We start from the raw sequence: 13,420 nt of genomic DNA on the forward strand, positions 1-13,420 counted from the left end.
CACACACACACACACACACACACACACAGTAACCACGAGTCTACTAGGTCATTTGACCTGCATGCTCTGGATGAAAAGAGAAAAAGATGAAGCCTGTAATCCCAGCACTTAGAAGGCTGAGACAGTGGTAGACCAGGGCTTGTGGATCCTCTGAGCCCCAAGGTTCTGTCGAAGCACCACAATGCACAAAAAGAAGGTGGGTGAGGCTGGAGAGATAGCTCAGAGGCATAAGTGCCTGCCTGGCAAGAGCAATATCCTGAGTTCGATCCACGGTACCAAAAAAAAAAAAAAAAGAGGGCTGCAAGGTCAGACTATGGACAAGCTTTTACAGAGCTGGGGACAAGCCTGTGCGGGATGGGAAGACGGGTGTCCAAAGCTTCACAATCCTTGACTGGCACAGACAGAAACTGCATCTGGCGGAGAACGCTGAGCCTGAGGACCAGTCAACTACATAAGTGTTGAACGCAAGCCCAGACTGCCTCTCATTCCTTTCAAACTGTGACTCTTTATCGACTCGGGAGGGTATTCCACAGCCCCCCAGGTGCTATCGGGGTGGGGAGCATTGGAAGGAATTAAAGGAGAAAAAAAAAAAAAAAAGCGGCTCCTGTGCTCCTTCGCCTTCTTGGGTCTCTCCTGGAGACGCCCTTGCGCGGCACAGCTGGCTTGGAGGCTGTGCTCCGGCCTGGCGGCCTGGGACGCCCTCAGAGGCTCTAAGAGAATAGGCAGGGGACGCCCCGGGTGCTGGAGCCCGAGAGCGGCGCCTCGCGGGGGCGGAGCTCTGCGCCTGCGCACACTCGGGAGGGGCGCCGCCTAAGGACGCGCTGCGCAGGCGCGCAACAGTGGCCGGTTAGCGTCGGGACAGATGGAGTCGGAGCTGCTCCTGCAGAGGGTTTCTGCGCTGCAGGTTCGTTGGAGGACGGGCGGGCGGTGCGCCTAGGGTCTCGGTCTGGGACCTTCCAGTAAGATGAGGCTGTCACGGTGAGCCCCCTACCCTGCCAAACTCTGGAGGTGCCGGCACACCCCCACTACACCAAAGAATGACGGACTCACGGGGCGCTCCTGCGGCGTCGGGGGCTGGGGGGAGACAAGAGGGGCCTTAAAGCCAAAGGGAAGTCCAGCTCCGAGTTCTCCCTAAACTCCCCAAGCCTCACCGGGCGTGGTGGCGTACACCTGGAACTCCAGAGCTCGGGAGGCTGAAGCAGGAGGATCACCGTGAGTGCAAAGCCAGCCTGCCCTACATAGCGAGATCCTGTCTCAATTAAACCACCTCCTGGAGCCTCAGCGCGCACTGTCCCTTGCCTTTTCGCCTTGGTCGTATCCTCTCTTGCAGCCCTAGGGATGACTGACCCAAGACAGCCCTTCCTAAAATGATTATGACCTTCTTTCTACACATCAGGCCTGCATCAGGGGCTTCTTGGTCCGACGCCGATTTCAGAGCCTGCGAGCTGAGTATGAGTCAATTGTACAGGAGATCGAGGGAGACCTGGGCACACTTCAGTGGACTGGTGGCTGGATTCCCAGGCCCCAGTTTCTCCCTAAGGTATCACACCCCAGGGGAAGAAGGGAGGGGAAGGACCTGGACAGGAGATTGAAGAAGATGGTAGAACCTAATCTTCTGATGACAAACCACTGTCACTAGATGAGGCAGCGAACTTGCCTCCTCACACCCTATTCCTTAATCCTACCATCTGTAGGGGGCCTCATATGTCTGTGATTTCTCAGAAGGCTAAATCCTATTGCTCCTGGAAGGCAAGAGAGAAAGTACTAAGTCCAGAGCAAGAACTGTGGAGCCACGTCCCCCTTAAAGAGCCTGAGGAAAGGGCCATCTGGGAGGAAACGGCACTGAAGACGACAGAAGATGCCTCAGCGAACCCGGGGAGTCTTTGCAGAGATGACAGCCCCTGGCTTCAGGTTGAGCATAACAGTAAAATCAGGAATCCCAGCCAAGAGGAGACCAGAGACACCTCAAGGATGGAGAACTCAGGTACATTTCTGGCTGGCTAGATCAAGGCAAGCCCCTGACCCTCTCTGGGCCTTAGCCTGTCCATCTGAAAAGTCAGAAATATGCTAAATAAGCTGCATCCCCTTCCTCTTTTTGGCCTAGTTTGGGGAGACACATGTGTGGGCAGCAAGGGGTCTAGCTCTCAAAGCACTCTCTCCCTTTTCTTTCCTCCTTCAAAGAACCCACAAGCCCAGGACTGTGCTACAGCCATTGTGAGCTGCAGGAGCTCCAGTATCACCGAAGCCACTTGGCCATGGAACTGCTGTGGTTACAGCAGGCCATCAACAGCCGTAAGGAGGTAGGTGCTAACGGGGAACTCTGGGTAGGGGATGGGGAGGAGCCTCCTGCTGTGCTCAGGCCTGCATCATGCAGTATCTCTTCTCTCCCAACAGTATCTAATTCTCAGACAAACACTGACATCTCCAGAAGCAGGCCAGACCAGAGATGAGCTCAGCCTATGCCCAGACCGCAGAGGACAGACTTACAAAGTGTGGTCACAACCAAACCCACTGCTGGAAGACAAGCCCAGCAGGGAGCTAGACCTTCTAGGTGACTCCTGTCCGAAGGGCAAATCACAGGCCTACGAGTCCCCAGAAAGTCTGGCCACTACTGACAAAACTAGTGCTGGAGCTAAAAACAGGGAGCAATGTCAGAGGAAGGCTGGGCCACAGCTGTCTGTACCATCCAATAGCCAGGCTGGAGGGGACAGGTGGATCAAGAGGCCAGACCACAGAGGACAGACCTTACAGCAGATGAAACTTCCAGAGGACCAGACCTCTAGGGCCCTGAGACCTACAATCCCCTGTTTTGGGAAGGCCAGGACACAGCTGCCTGCACTCTGTGAGGACCCAGATGTTGAGGACAAGTCTCCCAGAAAGCCAAGGCCCAAAGAGCCTGACTGTCGAACAGCAAGGCCACAAGAGCTGCGCCTGTTGGAGGACCACGTTATTTGCAGTGGAATGTTGGGAGGCCCAGAGCCTGGTCTGCTGGATCTCAGGACTAAATCACCCAAGGCACAGACACTCAGTGATAGAAGTTCCAGAGATGGAGTGGCCAGTGAGCCTAGTCACAAAGAACTGAAAAACCACAGGACTGTACTTTGGAGATCAAGGCTGGCTGAGAATCTGTCTTTCACAGGATTAGATGAGACAAAGGAGGACCAATGGAGGGGCAGAACATTAAAAACAGGACCCCCAGGCTAGACAGTGAGGAGGCAGGCAAGGAACAGGCTCTAAGGGAGGGACACTGTGACCAGTAGTGGAGCGGGCAAGTCCTCATCCTGTTACCAGTGCTCTCCCAGCAAGCGAGTGGCTGTGGGGCCGAGAGAGGCTGGTGTAGACTGGGTATGAGTAGAGTGAGGAGGACAAAGGCGACCCTTTCATCATCTGCCTGTGGCTCAGTCCACATTTCAGGCTAAGCACCTACCTGGCTAATAAAGGTTTTTCTTGGATTCCAAACCTGGCTCCTTTCCTGTCCTGCCTCTGGGATCTCCTGTTCACTTCATCTTAGCATGGGGAATCGTTCTTATAGCCGAGGAGCAGATTTAGCCATCTTTTGTAAGGAAGAGACCTCAAGCCAATCTCCGCTTGAGCTCAAACTCCTGGGGTTGGGAGTGCCTAAGGTTCCAGAGACTACTGGGACATGTGTTTAAGTGGCATCTCTGCCAGGCATGGTGGTGCATGCCTGTAATCCCAGTACATGGGAGGCTGATTGGAGGATTGCTGTGAGTTCAAGGATAGCCTGAAATCTATAGCTAGTGAGACCCCGTCTCAACAAAAACAACCTTTATAAATGGGATCCCTGCTCCAAAGCATGGTGTTGCATACCTGCAAATCCAGCACTCAGGGCTGAGGCCAGAGGATCATTGTAAGTTTATCAGCCTGAGCTACAAAGTGAGCTCAAGACCAGCCTGAACTGCATAGCAAAACCCTATCTTAAAAAGACAAAAAATGGGCTGGGGACATAGCTCAATAGAATAAGGGCTTGCCTGGCAAGCACAAGGGCCTGAGTTCAATCCCTGATACCCCCCCAAAAAAAATGGGGGCCAGGGAGATGGCTCAGTAGAATAAGCACTTACCTGGCAAGCACAAGGGCCTGAGTTCAATCCCTAGTTCCGCAAAAAAAAAAAAAAAAAAAAAAAAAAAGGCAACCCCCCTCCACTACCAATACTATAGTGAGTTCAAGACGAGCCTTAACTAATGATGATCCTTAGTTTAAAATTAAAAAAATAAAAGGGTTTTCTGCTACTTCTTTTTATTGAGCTACCAGAGGCTCTCCCTGCCTTCCTGGTGAGAGAGCAGGATTATCTCTGGTGTGACTTCCAGCCTGGCCTGAAGTTGCCTGGTAACAGTTCCGCGTCTGACTGAGGACACACAATGGCAGGTGGCAGGCCAGCTGCCAAGAAGGTAGTGGTGTACCGGAATGGAGACCCCTTTTTCCCAGGCCGCCAGCTGGTGGTAACCCAACAGCATTTCCCCACCATGGAGGCCTTCCTTTGTGAGGTGACCTCCGCTGTGCAGGCCCCGTTGGCTGTACGTGCCCTCTACAGGGCTTGTGATGGCCACCCTGTCACTGACCTGGCAGACCTGCAGAATGGAGGACAATATGTGGCTGCTGGCTCTGAACGATTCCACAAACTCCAGTGAGTCGGTTGGGCTGGTCAAAGAGCCAGGGTGGGGGGTGGGGGTGGGACAGCAGTAGCACTAGTGTCTTCTGTATTTACTGTGTAAATGGCAGGCTTTCTACATTGCCTCCCTTCATCTGGGGTGAGATCATTTCCACTAGTTAGAAGAGGAAACCTGCCTGTACCTGAGCAACAGACAGCTGAGCTGCACTTCTGGTTTTGTGTTTTTAAGACCAGATCCTCCAGTTCAGGCCATCTTTGAACTATCATATAGCCCAGGCTAGCCTCAAACTGGCAATGATCCTCCTGAGCCTCTCTAGTGCTGGAATTATAGGCATGTGCCACCATGCCCAGCTGGGATTGAATTCTGCCCGATACTAACACTTAAACTTATCCAGCAGGCCGGGGAGATAGCTCAGTAGGATAAGCGCTTGACTGGCAAACACAAGGATCTGAGTTCAATCCCCGGTTCTGTCAAACCCCAGACCCCTGTGCCTGCTTGCAGGTGCTTTAATCCACTGAGCTATCTGGCCAGCACTCTCTCAGTCTTATCTCCGAGACTCCAGTCCTGCTTCCAGCCAGACTTAGCAGTTAAGGCAGCCTAAGGCAGGTTCAAGTGCCAGCATCTATTTCTAGACTAAGGGACACTTCCAGTGGGGAGGGATGCCTGGTGAGCCCCATACTGTGGCAGCAAGTGGGCCACTGATATGTCAGACTTCCCGTGATGACCCATGGTCTGTCTATCTTTTCAGCTACTTACTCCCTGGAGGGAAGGATCCAGGTGGAAAGAGCACCAGACTAAAAGTGAGTTCTGAGGAGGTGGTCCCCACCTCTGACCTCCAACCCTTCCTGGGATTGCTCCAATGTAGGTTGGGCAACCAGGGGCTTTGGAAGCAGCCAGAGCTGCCAGTTGCATGGAGCATACTCATGTGAGCCTCCTGCTCCCCTGCTCCTGTGCCAGCCTCTCACTTCCTCTCCAGGCTTGGTCCCCAAGGGAGAGGAAGTTGTGAAACACACATGGCAGAAAAGGTGGTTAGAAGATGATTAGCAGGTGCCCCCTGCTACATCCAGTGAGTGCCACTGTCAGGGAGCGGGAGTATGGATTTTTTTTCTGTTTCAGTGAGAAAAGAAAGTGGGGATCGTCCAATGGCTATGGGTGGGATGATAAGCCCAACAAATGACTTACACCTTCTTGGTGAAAAGTGTGGCCAGTCTTGGGCCAGGGAGATAGCTCAGTGGCTTAAGCACCTGTCTGGTAGGCACAAGGTCCTGAGTTCGATTCCCACATGAAAAAAAAGAAAAAGATTGTCTCTCTTTGCCCCCATTCCTGCCCAGGCGTGGCTCTGCCTGCCCACCCCACACTCCTTAAACTGCCCCCACCCCTAGTCAAAGGCCTCAGCTCTCTCATTTGAGGGCCTGACTTGTGTTTCAGGGCTCATCCATGACTCACCACCAGTGTGATGAGGCCGCTGGACAGTGGCTGCCTGCAGGTGCCCCCTGCTACATCCAGTGAGTGCCACTGTCAGGGAGTGGGAGTATGGATTTTTTAATTTATTTGTTTTAGTGAGAAAAGAAAGTGGGGCTTGTCCCATGGCTGTGGGTGGGAAGATAAGCCCAACATGCTTGATGGGTGAAGATGGGCCAGTACACTGATTCTTGGGCTACCCTTCCTTTCATACGTGGGGTATCCTGGACACCCTTCTTACCAAGTTGCTATCTGTCTCAGTGTGTTCAGGAATGGAGACCTGCTAAGTCCCCCATTTAGTCTGAAGCTGTCCCAGGCTACCATCCAGGACTGGGATGCCATGTTGAAGCTACTGACTGAGAAAGCCAAGTTGCAGAGTGGGGTTGTGTGCAAGTGAGTATGGGAACTGGACCAGCCCAGAAGTTCCTCAAGGGGCTTCCTGCTGGTGCCAGCTATTATAAAGATGGAAATAGGAAAGAATGTCCCCTCCAGTGGGACTTCTGCCTGTGCCACAGGAGAGGCCTCTCCAGCCTAGCCCTCTGAGCTAGGGTAGAACCTGGGGACTGGTACCCAGACAGCCAGAGGCCAGGGGAGCCTTGGAGTAGCTGTGCCCACCCAGCCGTGCCCACCTGTCACTACCTGCTGAGTAAGAAGAGCCATCTTGTCCACCAGCCCTTATCTAGCTCACCTTTCTCCAGACTCTGCACCCTGGAGGGGCTCCCACTGTCAGCAGGAGAGACTCTGGTGAGTGGCCATTACTATGTGGCTGTTGGAGAGGACGACTTCAAAGCCCTCCCCTACCTGGAGCTGCTGGTGCCCAGCCCCTCCCTGCCCAGGGGCTGCTGGTATGTATGTGAAAGGTGCAAGGCCACAGGTCACAGCAGCAGATGGAGACACCCTCTGGTCTGCATGCCCTGACTCCCTGTCATACTTTGCCCACTACAAGCCTCTCCTCTCCTCGTAGGCACCCCCCAGGCCGGAAATACAGACCTCGAAGGCAGGAGGTTGGTAACATGGGGCCATGGGAGTGGGAAGGCACGGGAGCAAGTGACTGAGGAGTCTGACGGCTTGGCCTCTGGCCTTATCTCTGTATCCACTCAATCTTGTGAAATACAGATTATCCCCATTTTCAGAAGTGGAAACTGAAGCTCAACAGAGTAATGTGATTTGTTTAGGGAGACACAGGTACTGAGTACCAGACCAGAATTATGTTCTTCAGGATGAAGTTACAAAGCCTAAGGCCTACTGGCATACTTGGCGTAACAGTGCCCAAGGGAACTTAGCTTACCATCCTTCTAGGCCTGAAGGACTGGGGTATGGGTCAGTGGTAGAGCACTTGCTGGCCTAACATGTGGGAGGTGCTCGTTTAATTCCCAGTGCCAAAACCAAAACATAGGTTAGGCAAGGTGGCACCTGTCTGCAATCCCAGGTACTCAGGAGGCTGAAGCAGGAGAATGGGCAATTTATCAAGACCCTGTCTCAAAAAAAGTTGGGGGGAATGCAGATGTGCTCAGTACAAAGGTCCTGGGTTCAATCCCCAATACCACAAACATCAAAAAACTAACAACCAGACCTGAACTCTTGTGGCCTCCCAAAAGGTGAACCAGTGAATATGGGGCATCAGAGTGGGTGGGGGCCACAGCCTGGCTTTGTCGGCACCTCCAAGAGCCAGGCACCAGTCATTCTGTCCCTGGGCAGGCAGTCTGATGGAAAGGTGGACGCAAACCATGAAGATGAATGGCGCTGCCTCTCCTAAGCTCTCTCAGGGCACTAGGGAATAGGACAAGTGTGAAGAGCCACCAACCATGGTCCAAGCCCACTGTCTCTTGTGTAGACCCAGGGTCACGTGGCACAGGCAAGCCAGCCCTCTCTGAAGGAGCCAGGACAAAATGAGTCATCCGCTCTCCATGCCAGAGCCCAGCAGGCCATTCAGCCAAGAAGCAAACTTCCCTCTCTGTCATTTGCATCAGGTGAGGGGCTCCAGGGCCAGGGCCTCTCAGCCACCACCTTTTTTGTGCATGTGTTAGGGCTTGAGCCCAGGGCCTCATGCATGCTAGTCAAGTGCTCCACCTCAGCGACCCTTTAGCAGTGACCCAGGTTTACAAAGGCAGAAGCCCAGGCAGGAGGCTGCTCTGACCAAAGCAAAACTGTCTTCTGCTCCCGTGTGCATGTATGGTCTCTTGCTTCTTCATATGGACTTGCCAAGTGGAAAGGGCAGGTTTCTCTCAAAGGGATGAGGCTTTGGGGGTGCAATTCACTTGGGCTGCCATTGATGGGACTGTGGGAATGTGGGGGGGGGGGAAGAGGCTGCTAGAGAAAGTCAAGGGAAAAAGGCTGAGGACTCCTCAGCTTGGGCATCAGCATCAGTTAGTGCTGCCTCTGCCACCAGGAGTTAAGGGAGAGAGATGGCAGGAGCCCAGGAAGTAGCAGACCATGAAGACACCCGGACACAGGAGCCCTGGATGAGGTGAGTTGTTGGCTCAGGAGGCCACACTTACAATGGAGGGGGTTCTGAGCCAGACAGAAACTGGTAGGTCCCAGAAGAAGGCCCTGCCCATCCTTCTACCCCCACCCCATGACTGACCGTGAGCAGCTCTAACACCTCAGAATCCCACTAACTACCATATTCAGTGAGGGAGCAGACCCCAGCTGATCCAGTCTTACCCTCTCCTGGCTGGGCAGCAGGATGGACATCTCATGGCTCCTTCCCCTGTGCTTCTGCACTTCTTCCAGAGGGGAGCCCAGACAGCAGAAGAGGCTCTGCCCACAGAGAGCAGTCGCCTCAGCCTTGACCTTTGCTGCACCATTTGAAAACCAAAAGCTCCAAGCAGAAACCAGAGATACCGGTAGGTATTGACCTACCACTAGGAAACCACCTTTTGTGCGCAGTCCCCAGTAGCCCATTCTGAGGAGCCACGCCTTGCCTGGGCCTCAGGGATATGGCACCTCAGCTTCTCCTGATTCTGCTCCTAGTCCACAGCCAGACTTTCCCTCCTCTCTGAGCAGAGCAGCCCTCGCTGTGGAGGCTGTTTCCTGCAGGATTCTCTGTGCAGAGAAAGTAGTTGGCTGAGCTTGGTAGCGAAGCCACAAATGTGAGAGTGGGTTTGTCAAAATAAACACATACCTCTAACCTCAGTCTGCTTAGTGCAGGTTTATTGAAGACTGCCACTGGCCAGATGTTGCATTGGTGCTGCATTAATTACGTGGTACTGGGGTTCAGTTGTCTGAGAAGGATTAACAGTTGAGCATTTTCACCTTCCTCCAGGGTGACAGGCAGCTCTTTTGTCCCACCTGCCATCCTGATGCACTGTCTCACCCTCAGTTCCACCCTTCAGTCAGCCAAGGCACTCCGGCTGAGCCCTGAAGGTCTCCACTGCAGCTGGCCCTCTCCATGCAGGTGGGCTGTGCACTCCGTGGAACCTGCCACCATGAGAGTCTGGGGCAGGCCAGGTTGGCGGTGGCTGGGTGATGGTGGTCTGAGATGTCCACAAGAAGAGCTGCTGGGTGGAAAGGCTGCTGAGAGGGAGTGTGAAGTCTCCTGGGCTAATTCAGCAACTAGCACACCTTGAAGGTTACAAAGCCCTGCCACTGCTTATCTCTTACTGTGATCCATGAGGTAGCTGTTATCTCCGGAAGAGATGAGGAAGTTGGGGCTCTGAGAGGGCAAGGGCTGGTCCAGCTGCTCACTGCCTGGGACGGCACAGGGGCTTCCCGTAGACAGCAGGGGTAGAGGTGGGGCTCAGTCCATTCAAAAGGTAGATGGCTGCTCCTGGGTTTTGCTCACTGAGCTCATGATGCACAGAGTAATTCCTGTCATGGTGAGCACCATGCCAATAGCTGCTCCTGGAATAATGGGCAGACACCAAGGGGTTTTGAGCCCAGCCATGCCAGTGGGCAGGAGCTGGTACAGAGCCATGGACGGGGCCTGGCCCTGATTCTCACCCCTAGCCTGTGCCCCAGACTCCTACCCTGGGAGATGGAAAAGAACTAACCTAGGCATGTGGAGACCCAAGCAGCTGCTTCCTGCATTCACAACAGCTTGACTTACGTTTTCCACCAACATCTTCTCCAAGAAGCTTCCCCACAATCAGTGTGAAGACAATGGCCAGAGAGTTGCAGATGGGCACAGCCAGAGTCAGATCTGGTGGTCAGAATGAGAAGAACTCTGAGATGCAAAAAAAAAAAAGCCTTTCTAGGTACAAAATGAAAATTCACTTCATCCTATCATTTCATGCCTTCAGAAAAAGTATCATGACCCCATTTTCCAGACATGACAGCAAAGCTTGGGACTGAAACCAAGGTCTCCTGACTCAAGTTCTGCGCTTCCACAGTATTCCAGCAAGAAGACTGGGACCTCTTGGTAAGACAGGAGGAGTGAGGTCTTTGCACTCCATGAGAACGCCTGAGATTTCCAGGACATCTGGACAGATAAGCAGGCATCCGAAGCTCAAAGGATACAGCAGAATGAGTGCAACTGTGCCAAGCGTGGCCATATGAAAGTACATTCTGAGGGGCTGGGGAGATGGCTCAGTAGAGTAAGTGCTTGCCTGGCAAGCACAAGGGCCTGTGTTCAATCCCCAGTTCTGCAAAAAAAAGAAAAAAGAAAGAAAGTACATTCTGGGTGCTTTGTATATACATTTAATTTTCACAACAAAATTGCAAGGAGATCATAAAGGAAACAAAGGCTCAATATATCATATAAATTGAGGCAAACAGATTGGGGGGGCCTGGCGTGGCATGCGGTGCTGGGGATCAAGCCACAGTCCCTGTGCTTTGCCTACAGTTGCCTAAGTAGGCACTTTAGACCACAGAGCTATCTCACCGGCCTGAAAATTGAGATTTTTTTTTTTTTTTTTTTTTTTTTTTTGCGGAACCAGGGATTGAACTCAGGTCCTTGGGCTTGCCAGGGAAGCACTCGTTCCACTGAGCCATCTCTCCGGCCCCAAAATTGAGATTTTTTTTTAAACCAAGGTCTGGCTGGGTATGGTGAATGCACACCTGTAATCCCTATACTTAGGGGGCAGGCTGAAACTACACAGTGAGTTCAAGGGCAGTCTGAACTACATAGCAAGACCCTGTTTCATCACACAAAACAAAACCAAAAAACCCCACAGAGGTCTTCCTTATTCAAAGCCTTTTTTTCTTTTTTTAATAAATTTTTTATTTATTTATGGGGGGGGCAGCTCACCCCACCAGGGGGCGGGGCTGGCTGGCATGTGGTGCTGGGGAATTGAACCGCGGTCCCTGTGCTTTGCCAAGCTTGTTCCAAGTAGGTGCTTTAGACCACTGAGCCATCTCACCAGCCCCCAAAGTCTTTTTTTCTTAATTAATTGGATGTAAACAAAGCAAAACATCAGGTAAAACACATTTTATTGGGGCTGGGGATGTAGCTTGGCAACATAAGCACTTGCCTGGCAAACTTGAGGTCCTGAGTTCGACTTCTACTACCAAACAAAACATCACATTTTGTTTCTATCTCAGCTCAAGTTCCAACTTTATGGAGTTAAAGAGAAATAAAAATGACCACAGTAGAAGGCTAGGTACCAGTTCAGTACTTCTGGGACTCACATAAAGTCACTGTAGGGCTGGTGAGATGGCTCAGTGGTCTAAAGCACCTACTTAGAACAAGCTTAGCAAAGCACAGGGATCGTGGTCCAATCCCCCAGCACCACATGCCAGCCAGCCCCGCCCCCTGGTGGGCTGAGCTGGCCACACACACACACACACACACACAAATAAATAAATAAATAAAAATAAAAATAAATAAAGTCGCTGTAGCCCAGGATCTATTTCTTAGTTATAAAACTCCAAGGACTGATTTTCTTTCTTTCTTTCTTTCTTTTTTTTTGCAGAACCAGGGATTGAACTCAGGCCCTTGCACTTGCCAGGGAAGCGCTTTTTCTACTGAGCCATTTCCCCAGTCCCCTAGGACTGATTTTCAATAAGCAAACTAAAAGAAATGGGCCAGTGGGATTACCAAAACAGTATTGGGGGTGGAGTGGAGGAATAAAAAAACCAAAACAATTGTAGATTTTGATTTGTCAAAGTAGGGTATGCAGCCAGGTGTAGTGGTACATGCCTGTAATCCCAGTACTCGGGAGATTGAGAAAGAAAGATCGCTGAGAGTTCAAGGCGAGCCTGAGCTACAAAGTGAGTCCAAGGCCAGCCTGAACTGCATAGTGAGACCCTGTCTCAAAGAAAAGAAAAAACAACAAAACAACAAACAAACTGCTGAGTATGGTGGCACATGCCTGTAATCTTAGAATTATGGGAGGCTCAAAGCAGGAGGATTACAAGCTTGAGCCCAGCCAGGGAAATTTTGCAAAACCTTATCTCATATAAAAAAATTAAAAAAAAAAAAAGTAAGGCCGGGGAGATGGCTCAGTGGAATAAGTGCTTCCCTGTCAAGCGCAAGGGCCTGAGTTCAATCCCCGGTTCTGCAAAAAAAAAATAAATAAATAAATAAAATAAAAGGCCTAGTGGTTAAGCTCAGTATAAAGGTCCTAGATTCATTCAATACCCAGTACTGCAAAAAAAAAAAAAATAAATAAAGCTATTTGTTTGAAATGAGATTCATAACCACAGGTAGACTGTCATACTCTCAGGCCCCACCTGCTGGGGCAGAGGAGGGAATGGTCCTGTTCTTCACTTCCTGTGTAGCATGGCTGCCATTACCCATCAAAAGAATAACACAACATTCCTACCTGCTCAGAGCAGTTTTCCTGACTTCACACCTCACGAGGAGGAATGTCATAGATGCTAAGGACTGCGACACAACACCACATGATGCAGCGAAAAGCAAGGCGAATTGGAAGAGCAGAGCATGGCTTTCCCTGTGCAATAGTGGTTAAGCCATTCAAACCCACTGAGCCTGTTTCACCACACAAAAAAGTGAGAGCAACCTACACCTCCTTTGTCGAGCTTTGTAGGGCTGTTGTGAGGTGAATTACGACTACATATATGGTGAAATGCTTAATAAACAATGAATACTGTTTTATTAGCAAAGGTGGGTATTAAAGACACAGAGTAGGTGATGACATGATCCAAACACTGCAATTTTTGGGGGCTGGGGAGATGGCTCAGTAGAATAAGCACTTCCCTGGCAAGCGCAAGGGCCTGAGTTTGATTCCCGGTTCCGCAAAAAAAAAAAAAAAAAAAACACCGCAATTTTCTCAAAACTTGGTAAGTGGCTAGCTACAGTGAATTCGTTAGGCCAGAGGCTTTCAAACATTTTATTATTTTTTTTTATACCAGGAATCAAACTCAGGATCTCAAGCTTGCCAGGCAGGTGCTAAACCACTAAGCTATATCCCCAACCTCTGCCCCCCTT

At 51.3% G+C, this 13,420-nt stretch overlaps 4 protein-coding genes across 9 annotated transcripts in view; 3 read left to right on the forward strand and 1 right to left on the reverse strand.

Moving 5' to 3' along the window:
* The window catches only part of Ccdc28b (coiled-coil domain containing 28B), a 5,105-nt gene extending 4,517 nt beyond the window's left edge, over window positions 1-588 (forward strand). Inside the window, exon 6 of the mRNA XM_004642942.2 lies at window positions 401-588. Within this exon, the coding sequence (XP_004642999.1) occupies window positions 401-455 (55 nt within the window). The 3' untranslated portion in view covers window positions 456-588. The remainder of the gene's footprint in view (window positions 1-400) is intronic.
* Window positions 589-750: 162 nt separating this feature from the next.
* On the forward strand, window positions 751-3,450 carry Iqcc (IQ motif containing C). Of its 2 annotated transcripts, XM_004642975.2 has the most exons (5): window positions 751-904; window positions 1,397-1,540; window positions 1,723-1,984; window positions 2,182-2,300; window positions 2,395-3,450. In XM_004642975.2, exons 1-5 carry the CDS (start codon window positions 863-865, stop codon window positions 3,202-3,204), a joined length of 1,377 nt encoding a protein of 458 aa, XP_004643032.1. In that variant the 5' UTR covers window positions 751-862; the 3' UTR covers window positions 3,205-3,450. The 2 variants fall into 2 exon arrangements, with proteins under 2 accessions (XP_004643032.1, XP_023558854.1); XM_023703086.1 differs by lacking the exon at window positions 1,397-1,540 and having other exon boundaries at window positions 1,695-1,984.
* Window positions 3,451-4,372: 922 nt separating this feature from the next.
* On the forward strand, window positions 4,373-8,943 carry Dcdc2b (doublecortin domain containing 2B). Of its 4 annotated transcripts, none has more exons than XM_023703055.1 (9): window positions 4,373-4,643; window positions 5,378-5,429; window positions 6,058-6,134; window positions 6,352-6,483; window positions 6,763-6,834; window positions 7,055-7,094; window positions 7,925-8,060; window positions 8,480-8,557; window positions 8,824-8,943. In XM_023703055.1, exons 1-8 carry the CDS (start codon window positions 4,378-4,380, stop codon window positions 8,515-8,517), a joined length of 813 nt encoding a protein of 270 aa, XP_023558823.1. In that variant the 5' UTR covers window positions 4,373-4,377; the 3' UTR covers window positions 8,518-8,557; window positions 8,824-8,943. The 4 variants fall into 4 exon arrangements, with proteins under 4 accessions (XP_023558823.1, XP_023558821.1, XP_023558822.1 ...); XM_023703053.1 differs by having other exon boundaries at window positions 6,789-6,935; XM_023703054.1 differs by having other exon boundaries at window positions 6,789-6,935; window positions 8,483-8,557.
* Window positions 8,944-9,062: 119 nt separating this feature from the next.
* Window positions 9,063-13,420, reverse strand: part of Tmem234 (transmembrane protein 234) — a 9,390-nt gene continuing 5,032 nt past the window's right edge. Inside the window, exons 4-6 of one of the 2 annotated variants that reach the window (XM_023703057.1) lie at window positions 10,139-10,231; window positions 9,215-9,933; window positions 9,063-9,135 (exon numbers count right to left, since the gene is read on the reverse strand). In XM_023703057.1, the coding sequence (XP_023558825.1) occupies window positions 9,839-9,933; window positions 10,139-10,231 (188 nt within the window). In that variant the 3' untranslated portion in view covers window positions 9,063-9,135; window positions 9,215-9,838. Of the gene's footprint in view, window positions 9,136-9,214; window positions 9,934-10,082; window positions 10,232-13,420 lie in introns of those variants that run through there. The other variant, XM_023703058.1, reaches the window with a different exon arrangement.

The sequence above is a fragment of the Octodon degus genome, unplaced genomic scaffold (assembly GCF_000260255.1).
Source record: "Octodon degus isolate 3935 unplaced genomic scaffold, OctDeg1.0 scaffold00163, whole genome shotgun sequence".
NCBI classification, from domain to species: domain Eukaryota; kingdom Metazoa; phylum Chordata; class Mammalia; order Rodentia; family Octodontidae; genus Octodon; species Octodon degus.